Genomic DNA, 13,282 nt, shown 5'->3' on the forward strand with positions numbered 1-13,282 from the left:
TAGAAAAAGCCTCTTTTGTGCGGAGCCCATGTATTTCTAGATACAGACAGATAGGTGGATAGGGGGATATTATCATACCAGCCATCCTAACCGCGGGTTACACAACCCCTAGCTCTAATTAGCTAGCTAGCTGCCACGTTCCTGCAGGCTGCTGGGGCGGATAATAGGCGTCCCAGCTACTCCATGGGGGAAAGCGGAAACTAGCAATAGCTCGGTCCAATTGAAGAGATGAAGCGTTCGAGTCCATGGCAGCCAGCGATATCCCTCGCATGCAAGACATCGGTATCACATTCGGTGGACGAGACCTCGACCTTTGCCAAAAAAGATGATCGTCGTGAAACGCACGTCCCACCCCGGCGATGTTGGAATACTGGTCAATCAATTCCTGTCTAAACCGACGCTGCAGCGCCTATCAGATCCAGAACCCTCCATTCTCAATCAGAGTTATGTAATCTTTGCTACCACCGCAGCAACTCGACCGAATCTCAATTTGCGGGCCGGGTGGTGGAGATGTATCTCTGACTTTGCTCCGAAAGGTTCATCCCGGGCTAACTTGGCTTGGTGCTACCGGTCCGCGTCGGGTGCAACACGACGATGGCATTTGGAGATCAACAACCAGGAGTGAGCAGTGCCAGATGGAGATAGTTCCATGGCTCGAAAGATGCTATTCCTGGGTCGCCATGGTCATACATGGACTCAGCTCGTAACCTAGATGCACTCCAGGGGCAAATGAATGCAATTGTTGGGAGTGGGTGTAGCCATTGGAATATCCGAGCTGTGTTGAGATGGTAAGATGGAAGACCGTACAGGTTGTATGGCCTCCAGGAGATACTGATCCATCCTTGGAAGGAGGAATAATCATCCTCTCACAGCGTAGAAGAATTATTGTCCAGGACAATCAAGAAAAATAGCCCCAGAATGTAATATAAAAGGCCCCTGAACATCCGGTGAAGAGTCTCCTTTTTTATCATCATCACTCTCACACAACAAGCAAGCATCGCAACCAAAGCCTTCCACTCCTCAAGACAACAAAGTCCAGTACTCCGTACTTCACTCCACTTCAATCAACATGCAGCTCACCAAAGCCCTTGCCATCGCCATCTTGGCCGCCGGTGCCTCCGCCGCCCGCAACAAGCCTCACCGCCCACACGGTGGTCAGCTCGAGATCCAAAATGTATGTACCCCTGAGGCACAGGCATTCTATGTCCTCCCTGCACCTGATATCTCCTTGATCTCTTAGCCTCTGGTCTGGTATTAACCCAACTGGTATCAACAGGTCAAGTGTGGATCCGGCGCTCCTTACTGCTGCTCTCCCGACAAGACCAAGGGAAGCACCTGCTCCAAGTTGACCGGAAGCTCTGTCAACTGTGACAGCGTTGTTGTCTGCTGCAACAACGACGGAGATGTGAGTACCCTGGTCCACAGGAACCCCATGAGCTGGTATCAAAATTAACCATCGAGCTTTTGGTATAGGACCGCTCCGGCCAGTCTTGCTCTGCTGGTGTTTCCAACCCAATCACCTTCGTTGACATCGATGACTTCAGCATCGACCACAACAAGATTGCCCACAGCAGAATCCACCCCAAGCAGCGCCGTGGTGACAAGAAGGACTATGACTATGGCAAGAAGGACTATGGCTATGGCAAGAAGGACTATGGCTATGGCAAGAAGGACTACGGTCACAAGGACTATGACCACAAGGACTATGACCACAAAGACTATGACCACAAAGACTATGACCACAAGGACTATGACCACAAGGACTATGACCACAAGGACTATGACCACAAGGACTATGGTAAGAAGGACTATGGCAAGAAGGACTATGGCTATGGCAAGAAGGACTACGGTCACAAGGACTATGACCACAAGGAGAACAAGCACAAGGAGAACGAGCACAAGGAATTCGGCAACAAGGAGAACGAGCACAAGGCCTTTGGCAACAAGGAGAACGAGCACAAGGCCTTTGGCAACAAGGAGAACGAGCACAAGGCCTTTGACAACAAGGTACACGGCGAGAAGGAATTCGGACGCAAGGCATTCGGATTCGGCGACTTCTTCTAAATCAAAACGCCCATACTCGAGCCTTAGCCCAGTGTATGGATTCGTTGCAGCCAATATCGATCTGAGACGTCGGGCGCTTTTGGGATCGATCCCCAACGCCATATCCTCTGCTTTCTCCCGCGATGAATTTGTGCATGGTGCTGGGTATATCATAAGGGATTTCCCCTCTTTGTTTCCTCTTCTTCCTTTCCTTTTCTGCTTCTTTCCCCCTGGAATTTTTAATTAATGTTATCCTGCAACCTCGAAGGGGTAGAAGGTATTCGGTTTCTTGTTCGGCAGAGTGTGATGGTGGACCTAATAGTCTGGGATCTAACCCCTATTAGTTTATGTTCGCTCATTTCTCTAATAAAATTTTTTCTCTTTCTTAATTCTTCCGAGCGCGTTTGAACTTTCTGAAAATGCAGTCGACTCAATTGATCCTTAGGAAAAACGTATTCGTAACTTCGTGAAACATTACAGTACTGTATTTTCATTCTTCTCTGCATCAGGTTATCGGACCAAGCACACTGGTGTTCGTAAAGCGTCGCAATTATTCGTGACCATTCACATAAAGAATCCATATCCAGTACGGAGCTGCTGTCAAGATGAACCTGTGTATGTCTCTCCTTTCTTTGGAGCCCAGTTGTGAAGCCACTCTCTAGCCTTAAAGGGATCTCCGCTGGTAGACTCCATAGCTGCTATGCACCATTCTATTTCATAACTTTCTGTATGGGAGTCCATATCGGCAACTACTTCTACTGCCAGAACTTCAGCCAGTTCTCTCCTTCTTTGAGTAGCTTCGTCCGTACAAAAATACAGAGGTGAGGTATTGACGACCGTCGGTCCAATAGAAACCTCTTCAACTAACGGCTTGATCATTGTAATAATCTCTTTGGAAGCAAGCGAAGCCCCAGGATCAACATTCAAACCGGTACGGCCCGTCTTGCAGTATTTATTACGGCACCATGGCTTTCCACATCCAGTAAGCATCTGAGAGAGGTATTTCCGCTCAATACGGCGGCGGAGCGCTTTACCTTCAGGGTCATAAACATCCACGTATAAAGGGCCGAAGCAGACCTTGCAAAGCCCAAGGGTATCATTCGTCAAATCTCTTTGCTTATAGTTTGGACCGTTAATTGTCCGGCTGCAATTGAGGTTAAGGCATATCTGCGGGGAAGGCCGCGAGACTCGATCAAGTTCATGATGGCGTAAATGGGTATTCATATCTCGAAGACGGACAATTTTGTGGCATAAATGGCACTCTGTTGTTCTTCCACCATCAACCAACTCGTGTGGTGTAAGATTGGATAAAACCACTTCTGGGTCTAGAACGTCTGGATCTGATTCGCCTTTTTGGGGAACAACAAGATGGCAGAATTGACAGAGTATAAGCTTCTCAGGGCACACTGTAGTCCGATGTTGGGCTAAGTCTGGAAGATTCCTGCAGACATATTGGCAGTCCTGACAGGTATAGGTTGAATGGAACACGGCATCATGTCTGTCTTTACTTGAGGTTCCAGATCCGTTTGCGTCGTCCTGAGGACAATGCCAGTGGCTTTCCCAATTAGGTGATCGCTTCTGGAAAACTTTCTTGCATTTTGGACACACCACATTGTTCCGAAAACAAAAGTTCTCATGCAGGACCATAGTTGCTTTTGGAATCCATTGATAACAATTCGTACATCGCATTTCATCAGAGCCATGAGCATTTTGATCCAAACCATCCTCTTCCGCTGTATTTTCTGATTCATTGGAGGTGGTTACACATAGCTGGAACGTAATCGGCTTTGCGTGGCTTGGTTCTGTAGAACCATCCTGGCTCCCTGGCTGCGGGAGGGGAGCATGGATCGAGACATATAAACAATCCGCATCATGCAATTCCACGTTCGTAGGTTTAATCTCGATTATTTTCGGGGAATTGTTAGAGAAGTTACCCCATAAATGCTGATCACTTCGAGGTCGAGCTCTTTGTCTGGCTGAATATGGAGATGCATATATATCAACAGCCATTTCATCATCGAAGTTCATTTTGAAAGTAAAAGGTTTTGACCATACCCAGGTCTCAAGCTCATAGTCCACATATTCCCCTAAGAGCACTTGGCCGTTTATTACCTGTCCATCTACGATTTTACCACCAATTGAACTTTGTTCACCGTTTTCAGGCGCTCGGGTATGTCTTGCAAGCCTCTTTTCCAAGCTCTCTCGCGCTTGATCCTCGTCCATGGGTTCTATATCCACCTCTAAATCCGTGTCGACAATGCATATAGCCTTTCCATCTGGCTGAACCTTGTCGACGAGGAATTGCATAGTCTCGCTTCTGCTGGCAGTGACAGTCAAAACCTCTCCCACAGAAAGCGTTGTATAATTATCCCGCAATTGCCGCTCCAATAAAGCTTTCCAATCCTCCACGTCATACCCGGCTTCTAGAGGTCTCAATCGTACATACGATCCCTTGGGAAGCTGGGCAACATGAACCGTGATCGTAGGTTGCGTCTCTGTCTGGGTGGAGTCCGGCTCGATATCAAAGCTAGAGTCTTCTATACCAAGACTTTCACGCAGAAACGGGCTTAAAGAGACTTCATTTTCATCGGCAGAAAATTCCCTAATTCCAGAATGCACTACTCGTCCGTTTATAGGATTAACGAGGCGAAACGTCAGGGGGTGCGGAAGGTCTCGCTGTCGCGCGTCACTGTTATCGAGGAAACTGTGTGAGTTGAAGTCGACAGACAGAGGGTTTCCCTGAGTAGAAGACGGAATACTGCGAACAGCAGCAAGAATCTGCTCGAGAGCAGTTTGCGGCAAAGTAATCTTGTCTCCAGTGAGCTTCAAGGTCTTGCTGGGCGGTGTCACGGCGAGCTTGCTAGTCCACGAAAGCCCCTCCATATCTCTAAATTCTAGAGGAATACCGATCGAGGAAATGAGTTTCAGTAAACAAGGGGGGAGAGGAAGTCGTGCCTAACTGCCACAAAGTGGCTCTAAGGTGTATTATAACATGGTCCGCCACCTGCTGAGAATGCCTGATTTATGTCAACTCGAGAGACTGCCAGCGAAGTCCATGGAAACCGGATGATGTAATCAAAAATATTAGTAAGCCGCATAAGTGAAAAATGGTCTGTGCACACGTACCTGAAGTTGACTCAACAGTCTAAAAGGTTTTAGGTTGAAAGCCAATCAAAAGTCAAAGAGAAAGTTCAGTCTATGAAGGTGAAATTAATTTCGCTGGGGAGAGAAATCTACGTCTTCCCGAATATATACATGATAAACTTCTTAAAACAGCGGTACCGATAGTGTCGGACCAAAAGGACATCGATCTCATATGACAATTCATTCTTCCGCCCTTTCACCGAACAAGGCCGCCAAAACTCTCTTGCTCCACTGGTGCATTGGTGGGCGTTGGGGCTTTCGTTGCTTCTGGTCGTAGACCATTTTGGCAAGCTGCTTGTACTGGAAAGTAGAATCGTTATCGTACCTGACGCCATGGTCCGAGTCGGTGAACCACTGGGTAGTCATCTTTTCAGCGGTAACGCCGCCATTCATGAGGGTGTTGGAAAGGATAGCAGCGTTCTGGAAGTGGACGTTGTCATCACCGGTTCCATGTTGAATGAGATAATGGCCTTGCAGGTTCTTAAAGCCATCAGTCTTGTGCACGGCCGTCTCGCTGTAACCGTCGGCGTTTAGCTCGACGGTCTTCATGTAACGCTCAGTGTACATGCTGTCGTAAAGTCTGAAGTCAGAGACGGGAGCAGTGCTGATGCCGAAAGTGAAGGCACCGCTGTCGGTCTCCAGGGTCTTAGCAGTCAAGAAACCACCGTAGCTCCATCCCCACATTCCAATATGGTCCTTATCGGCCCAACGGTTTTTCAGGATCTCCTTGGCGGCAAAGACCTGGTCTTGAGCTTCGAGGAAGCCGAGACGCTTAGCCACGGCACTGCGGAACTTGCGGCCCTTGAAACCAGTTCCGCGGTTGTCGACAGTCCAGGTAACGTACTCGAGCTCTGGATCAGAGGTGATGTAAGACTTGAAGTCCAATGCATTCCATGCCTGACTGACTTCCTGGGCACCGGGGCCACCGTACGGAGTGAATAGGACTGGGTACTTCTTGTGGGGGTTGAAGTTTGGTGGCAGGCGTTGCTTAACATTGAGGGTTTCGCCCGATGGAAGCTTGATCTCAAAGAAGCTAACCTTTGGAAGTTTGTACTCCTTGAGTTTCTCGATCAGTGCATCATTGCTAGTGATGGTCTTGAGAGGCTTCTTGGTGTCCTTGGTGGAGAAGAGTTCTTGGTATGGAACGTTGGGTCCTCGGTAGGACAGAATATAGTAGCCACCCTTGGCTGAGAAGGATGCGGTGTAGTACGCAGCCTCCTTGTCGTTGACGAGAGGGGTCATGACCTTGGTGTCATACGAGACGGAGTAGACGTGTCTGGTGGTGCTGTGGAATTTGGTGGAGGTGAAGTAGATCAACTTTTTCTTTGTGTCAACCTTGAGAAGGGCTTCGACTTCCCATTCTCCCTTGGTCAACGCAGTTTCCTTTCCTCCATCAACGGGGTAGAGGTATAGGTGAGCCCATCCAGAAGCGTCAGAGATATCGACGTAGGACTCCTTGCCGTTAACCTTTCCAATATATGACATGGACAAAAGGTTGTCGATCCAGCCATCGGTACCATCTCTTTCGCGAATGACCTTAGACTCCTTAGACCCGACCTTGACGCTGACAATCTTTTCTCTATCTTGAACACGGTTAAAAGCGCGGTAGGCAACGGTATCGTGGCCACTGCTGAGCCAGGAAACCTCACCAATGACAAGGTCGTCTTCTGGGAAGGCAGTAACCGGAACATTGGTCTCCTCAGAAGAGGCAATGTTAAGCAAGTGGAATTGCACGGTTGGGTTCTTTGCGGAGACCTTAGGGTAGCGGATCTCAAGTTCTTTTGGGTAAGGAGGGGCAATCTTTTGCTTGTTTTTGTAGTATGGCACGGTGTAGGTTGGAACTCCGGTCTCGTTGAAGCGGAGGTACGCAAGGTATTCACCGTCAGGCGAGAACCATAAAGCGAACCGGTCTCCGAAGATTTCCTCCTCGTATACCCAGTCAGGGACACCATTGAAGATGTCTGCGCTGCCATTTTCGGTAATACGCTTGGTCTTGCCGTTGTTCCAGATATATAGGTCATTTCCGCGAACGTAGGCGATGGAGTTGCCCACGGGGTTCCATTCAGCGTACTGGATATCACCAGCCTGGTCCTCAGCTAAGGGAGTCAAAGATCCCTTCTCGATATCCAGAATGAAGTAGTTGGCAAAGTAAGAATGGCGGTACTGTTTGGTGTAGTTGGTTGCCCACAGGACAGCAGAAAGATCCGGCTTGAACCAGTAGTCATAGTAACCCTTGGGCACCTTGTCCGCAGCCACGAGAGTCTTGTTGGTGTTTGTGACGACGTTCTGGAGGATCAATGCACCGTCATCAGACTGGGAGACGTACTGGCCATCTTCATCGCTGTTGATCCAGGCAAGGGACGTTGACCTTGGAGAGAGGGTAGCTCTGGGGACACACTCCTTGTAGGTCAACAGCTTGTTCCCGCCACCGGTTGGTGGGCGAGGTTCGCGAGGAGGAACAATCGCTTGGGCGACGCCCGCCAGCAGAAGAAGCGAGAGAAACTAGAGTGGTTGTTAGTTTAGCTGTCACCTGCTGCCACCACCGGTTGTCATATCCTCAGGCGTCACCACCTACCTTCATGCTGGAGAAACGAGAGTAACTAGTCGGAAATCAGGGAGCTTTGCTTCCAACCGCAACAACTGGTCGCAAGGAGAGAAAAGGAATCCGACCTCTCCACACTTCGATAATACAGCTGGGAAGAGGGAGGGCTTATATACCAATTTCAACCCATATTCCCACTCCCTATCCCCCTGTATCCCCGTAATGAGTTATCTCGCTCATTGCTCCCCCAGCTCCTTCGTCCGATGCCATGCTTCTCCACGTCCTGGGGGAAGACCCAATTCAACTCCACCAACAACAACTTCCCTGCCTGGAGCTAACCCGCATTCTGCAAGTCGGAACGGAGTTGCACAGCGTACAGGCATGCCTCTTCTCCATTTTACTGTTATCTGCGCTCCCATATCTTGCCTCTCTTGGCGTTTTCTTCTTGGCCAGCAAGGGCTGTGCAGGGGTGCGATCGCCTGGGAAGTTTGATCCCCTGTTGTCCGTTTGGTTAGAAGCGGAAAGCTTCAGCGGCCATCATTTTCCCTCTCGCGCTCTCTCTTCCTCTCTGCCTCTTCCTCCCTGTCCTTCGCATGCGGGAAACAGTATCCGGTTCCTTCGCTTCGCGCTTCTTGTTTATCCACCCCGGTTCTTTGGAGACCATGACTCTCTGGTAACTCTCTTTATTTCCTTTGTGGCATGAAAAACAGCCAACTCTTGACCAAATCGAACTCATTAAACCTCTTGGGCCTCCTGGACTTTTGACTTTTGCTGGCGTGATCCTGTACACCCGGGTTAATCTAAGGCCGCAGGTGACCTCGTATAAAAACAACAGTGTAGCTTGCCCTCATTCGTTGCATAAAATGAGTCCGGGGGCCAAGGAAGCTTTCGGAAGAACAGGATCAGTCAGCATCTCTTCCGACGATTCTTGGAGTCTTGAGATGTTGAAATCAGCTAAATGTTAGCTAACAGGTAACTAGGTAAGGTAAATTAGGTACCTAGTTAGTTAGTTCGTTGCTTGCAGGTGGTGAGGTCTGCGACGAAAGAGAAATTCAAGGAGTCGGGGCCCCTCACATGATCAACACGCACCCGACCCAGACGACCATCATCTCTGCTTTGTGTGAAAAAGAAGACCGCCAGCAAGATAACAAGGTAGCATACTCACCCGCAGGCTTCGACCGAGTCTTCCAGGGCAATAGTTATTCGGGTAATTTCTTAGTCATTCCAATCAATGCCCTATCAAACGATATGCTAGTTATCGCTTTTCACATCAGTAGCTGTAACGCTTGTCCAAGCACTGTCTGCATGAAGTACAGAGTGCGCAGCAGCCACTTCACATGGAATGAAAGTTTTAAAGGCGTCGTTGCTGCAACTACGCTCAAGAACCTTCAAATGCTTTAGAATATCCTCTCAGCTTGCCTCGCCGGGACATCCTAATTCTTGTTCCTTCACCGAGGAGCCGGATTACTACCAGGTAGGCGGCTTTCATCGACCTTGGTTTTCAAACTGCCAGGTTCGAAGATGGAAAATTGCCTGTTACGGCCGTCAAAGTCATTCCAACGTGCCTGTTTCAAAAGCAGAGAACTTCTATATCATACTTATCGATTTTGGTGTAGGTAGGTAGGTGTGGAGGGTACCAGCGTCCCTTACAAGCATATGGATTAATATGGTATTAACATCGTGGAGAGAACGCCATCTCTCGGAGTTAATCCAATCGCCAGCTCTGAAGGCCCCTGAAGTAATAATAGCTGTTCCCTGGGATACCGGTGTGGATATATGGAGCCTTAGATGCATATGAAGGGGTAATTATAATTGTTATGCCACAGTACGGTATGATTTATGATAGCTGCAATAAAATGGCAACAGGTTAAGGTACTTATTCAAGGCATTGTCATGTTTGCCAGAGATGCGTTATTGAGAGGGACCTGGACCGCTGAAGGCGACTACCTAGCAAGGATCACCGAAATTCTTGGACCCTTCCCGCCTCGGTTTATAGAAGCGGGGGGCCGAAAAGCGCATTTCTTTGACCCGAAAGATGAGTCTATGTATATGCCACAATTGTGATTGATGGCTTGAGTAAGGATTCTTATTTGAATTCCTAACATGAAGCCCTTCCCTTCAGCGTTTTATCAACGGGAGCACTAAGCTGTTCCTAAAACCTATGGATATGCCACAAGCTGAAGTTCCTATTTTTATTGATTTCCTCAGGGGCATGCTGAAAGTCGATCCTAGGTCGCGGAAGTCGGCAGTCGAGTTATTGCAGCATCAATGGATTAACCTGCAAGATGGTGATAAAAGGAAAATCCGGGCTCTTGCTTTGATATGGCGTGAGAAGCAGTCCCATCCAGCGCACTTCTGCATCCCCTTGGCAAGTGCTTCCGCGAAAAGGCATAAGAAGGCAGAAACCGGGTTTCTGTGTATAATAGGTTGGATGAAGTCCGTGATCACCGGGGTCTTTGCATGTCTCGGCGAGAAACGGCCATCTCGTATAGAAAAATCAAGCAGCTCGCAGGATTGCAATCAACCCAGGATGCAAAGAGGGGGAATCCGCAGGCGTGGATAAAAGTCCGCTTTCCTCATATATATTCTTATTATTAGAAAGACAGGCAGGGTATGGTCCTCGGAAGCTAAAATGTACCTTGCTTCGAAGCATATTTAAAGGCAGATCCATGGATCAACAGGGGGGCCATTATTTTACGATAGAAGCAACCTAGAAGCCTATTAGCCTTCTGCCCAGAGACTCTTGGGCAAGTGACCTCTTTGCCGCAAGGTCAAGAAGCCCCTTGAAAATATCTCTTTCATCTCAACGCTCCATAGTTGGATGCTTAAACATAAATGGCCTGTGTCTGCTTGCTCAAAGCAGAACTACGGGCCGGCGTCAGTCATGTAGCCGAGCAATTATTCAATATGCCCTGGTACTAACGGTGCTGGGGCATGATAAGAGGTCCAAAGAATGCCGGAAAAAAGATATTTCCACTAGCGACAGGCTATTTCTTGTATGATCCTGCTCCCTGCTCGCTGTTCTCTTTGCAAAGGGTTCATCTGTAATTCATCTTCGTCCGCTCCTTCTCCTTTATCTTCCTCTTCTTGTTGCTGGTGGTTGTTGTGTCGGAGCGCGGAGTAAAATGAACTTCCCAAAAGCGCCAAAGCGGCCAAACAGCGGCCCGAGAGTTGTCTCCGGAGTAACTTTGCGCCGCACCCCGTGATTATGTAAGAGAAACTGGAAATGCCTCGGCTTTTCTGACATCGCATGAAAAAGGGACGAAAACATAGAAAATCGAGCCGATGGAGGAAGAAAAAGACAAGATGCAGCGATATCGCGACAGTAGGGAACCGGCTTGAACAATACCATTCTCTAGGTCCATACGGAGTAACTTCACCCAATATACTCCGAAAAGAAGGGAGAAGATGTTACTTCTCCATGTTTCCACTTATCGAGGCAGTGAGTTATGGCCCCACCAGCATAACGAGATGCTACGTTAGTTCATCGAGATTCCAGGCTTGCTAGTTGGTTATCGTATCATCTTCAGACTAGAGGATACAGTTATGCTCTCTTCATCGCACTGAAGTATTTAATGCCCGAGCCTCTCCTCTGCTCCTTGTTTTCGTAAATCCAAACACCCTTCGACCACCAAGACGGCTCAAACATCAATCAATACTTAACTACCGCTCTACTCCAGCGTACAGAAGTGTTCTTAAGCCACCTATTCAAGAATCTAGCTTGCTCTTCATTATTCACCATGGACACCTTCAACTGGTCTTACCATTCCATTGCCGGCGCTTACTTGCTGGGCATGACACCACACTTGATCTACTACCTCAAAGCCATGAAAACTGGCAAATATACTAACCTCATGTTCGTTACCTGCCCAGCCAATCCATTAGAAACAGCCAACTAACATAAAATTACTACCCAGGCCAAGAAACGCCCTCGACACACTCCGTGGCGTTATCCCTGCTGAACAATGGAACAAGCTCTTCAAGCTCAGAAGCCTCCATATGAATGCCATGGAGAGCATCCCCCTTTTTGCTGCTACTATTGTAAGCTTTGCTTCAATCTTTTTATACCGCATCTCTTCATATTCATTTCCATTCTAACCCTATTAATCTAGATTGCGGGTAACATCGCCAAGCTTCCAGTCAGCGAGCTCAATTATCTTGCGGCTGAATACATCGGATGCCGTGTAGCCTTTGCGGCTTTGTACATTGGAGCTGGATCGGAATTCACAAGCTACCTGAGATCCGGCGTCTGGTTCTACAGCCTTGCACGCCTTCTATATACCCTGGTTAAGTCCGGAAATGCTGTTTCCGGTCTCCTCTAAACAGTGCACTCCTCTGATGGTTTTGATTGCACACGTCGAGGAAATGGGCGATCTCCTGCTCTGTGGCCCCCTGAGCCTGACCCAAGCCTTCATTGACCAGCCTTAATAAACAGGCGCAGTGGAATGGGTTATAACTTCTATATATTATGCTGTACTATTTTAGTTTGTTCTAAAAGATTGATTGAAGAGTTGATTGCTCCTAGGGCCTTAGAAACCGTATAATAACATGCCAGTTCCCAACCATAAACGCCTATGTATTGATTCTTTCCTCTGAGTTATGCAAAAATACATATTACTATTACATCATTGTGCAAGGCAAACAATAAAACAGCTGGACAACGACGATGAAAGAAAAAACTAAAAATATGAAATACGATGGTCACCAACTTTCTGTTCACTTCCCCTTTGCTTTTTTCCATTTGCTAGATTTCTCGAACCCATGACGATGGATGGCTTCTCATTCCAACTCGATATGTCACGAAGTATGTTTCTTTGTAATGACGTTTGGTGGTAAACAGTTTGACATGTCTAGCTTTCAATGTCTTTGGGAGCGCTGGCTTTGGTTTGGCGCCAGAGACAGGCACTGCAGATAGCAGAGAAGGCAAACAGGATGCTAAACTCCTTGTTAGCTATTTGACTAATTAACTTTTGGGCAATAGAACAAGAACTTACCAAAGAGCTATGCTCAGACCCCAGATCGACTTCATTTCATAGCAGGTGAGCTTAGATGCCCCGATCCAATGAGTGTAACTGATCTTTCCGCCATCCTTGGCAAGGCTCTGGCCAAGAGCGTTAGCGAAATCATACACGGATGCATGGCCGCCAGAGACTTGTCCGATCACGTTGCAGTTCAGATATGATAGCGGCTTTCCGACAGTGACGGCGACGACGACGACAGCAATCAAATGGGCTCCATCCAAGCCAAGGTTAATTAAATATGGGAGAGCGCCATCAAGGAAAAGGATGAAGGTGATAGCGCAGTACAAGACTGCAATGACGGTCTAGTTATTCAGAGGTCAGGCCAATGTAGCATAAGCGTATCTGGTATATTCAAACTTACCACGCTCAGAGTGCCGATGAGCACATCTGGGGGAGTGGCATTGGCGTTGACCATCTGAGCAATGAAGTTGGCAGTCATTCCAATGATGGCAATGAGGCTGATAGCCTGGAGTATTCGGACCGCCTTAAAGGAGGTAGCGAGGGCGCCTTGTGGACCAGCCATAGCGACGTT

The 13,282-nt window shown here is 48.1% G+C and overlaps 6 protein-coding genes across 6 annotated transcripts; 3 read left to right on the top strand and 3 right to left on the bottom strand.

Annotated features, from left to right (window-relative positions):
- Positions 1-1,069: 1,069 nt before the first annotated feature.
- On the top strand, positions 1,070-2,064 carry MGYG_07374 (hypothetical protein; the record flags this gene model as incomplete). Its single annotated transcript, XM_003170081.1, has 3 exons — positions 1,070-1,174; positions 1,277-1,405; positions 1,474-2,064. The coding sequence occupies 3 exons, from the start codon at positions 1,070-1,072 to the stop codon at positions 2,062-2,064; spliced, it is 825 nt and encodes a 274-aa protein (XP_003170129.1).
- A 579-nt stretch (positions 2,065-2,643) lies between these two features.
- Positions 2,644-4,926, bottom strand: MGYG_07375 (ubiquitin fusion degradation protein 1; the record flags this gene model as incomplete). Its single annotated transcript, XM_003170082.1, has 1 exon — positions 2,644-4,926. The coding sequence occupies one exon, from the start codon at positions 4,924-4,926 to the stop codon at positions 2,644-2,646; it is 2,283 nt and encodes a 760-aa protein (XP_003170130.1).
- A 441-nt stretch (positions 4,927-5,367) lies between these two features.
- Positions 5,368-7,768, bottom strand: MGYG_07376 (dipeptidyl aminopeptidase B; the record flags this gene model as incomplete). Its single annotated transcript, XM_003170083.1, has 2 exons — positions 5,368-7,689; positions 7,763-7,768. 2 exons carry the CDS (start codon positions 7,766-7,768, stop codon positions 5,368-5,370), a joined length of 2,328 nt encoding a protein of 775 aa, XP_003170131.1.
- An 824-nt stretch (positions 7,769-8,592) lies between these two features.
- Positions 8,593-9,793, top strand: MGYG_07377 (hypothetical protein; the record flags this gene model as incomplete). The annotated part of the gene is made up of 5 exons (XM_003170084.1): positions 8,593-8,689; positions 8,754-8,936; positions 9,046-9,345; positions 9,370-9,495; positions 9,576-9,793. The coding sequence occupies 5 exons, from the start codon at positions 8,593-8,595 to the stop codon at positions 9,791-9,793; spliced, it is 924 nt and encodes a 307-aa protein (XP_003170132.1).
- Positions 9,794-11,469: 1,676 nt separating this feature from the next.
- MGYG_07378 (hypothetical protein) lies at positions 11,470-12,051 on the top strand (the record flags this gene model as incomplete). Its single annotated transcript, XM_003170085.1, has 3 exons — positions 11,470-11,585; positions 11,647-11,770; positions 11,842-12,051. The coding sequence occupies 3 exons, from the start codon at positions 11,470-11,472 to the stop codon at positions 12,049-12,051; spliced, it is 450 nt and encodes a 149-aa protein (XP_003170133.1).
- A 528-nt stretch (positions 12,052-12,579) lies between these two features.
- Positions 12,580-13,273, bottom strand: MGYG_07379 (hypothetical protein; the record flags this gene model as incomplete). The annotated part of the gene is made up of 3 exons (XM_003170086.1): positions 12,580-12,664; positions 12,724-13,052; positions 13,112-13,273. The coding sequence occupies 3 exons, from the start codon at positions 13,271-13,273 to the stop codon at positions 12,580-12,582; spliced, it is 576 nt and encodes a 191-aa protein (XP_003170134.1).
- Between the last annotated feature and the right edge of the window lie 9 nt (positions 13,274-13,282).

This window comes from Nannizzia gypsea, genomic scaffold, assembly GCF_000150975.2.
Source record: "Nannizzia gypsea CBS 118893 supercont1.7 genomic scaffold, whole genome shotgun sequence".
Classification (NCBI taxonomy): domain Eukaryota; kingdom Fungi; phylum Ascomycota; class Eurotiomycetes; order Onygenales; family Arthrodermataceae; genus Nannizzia; species Nannizzia gypsea.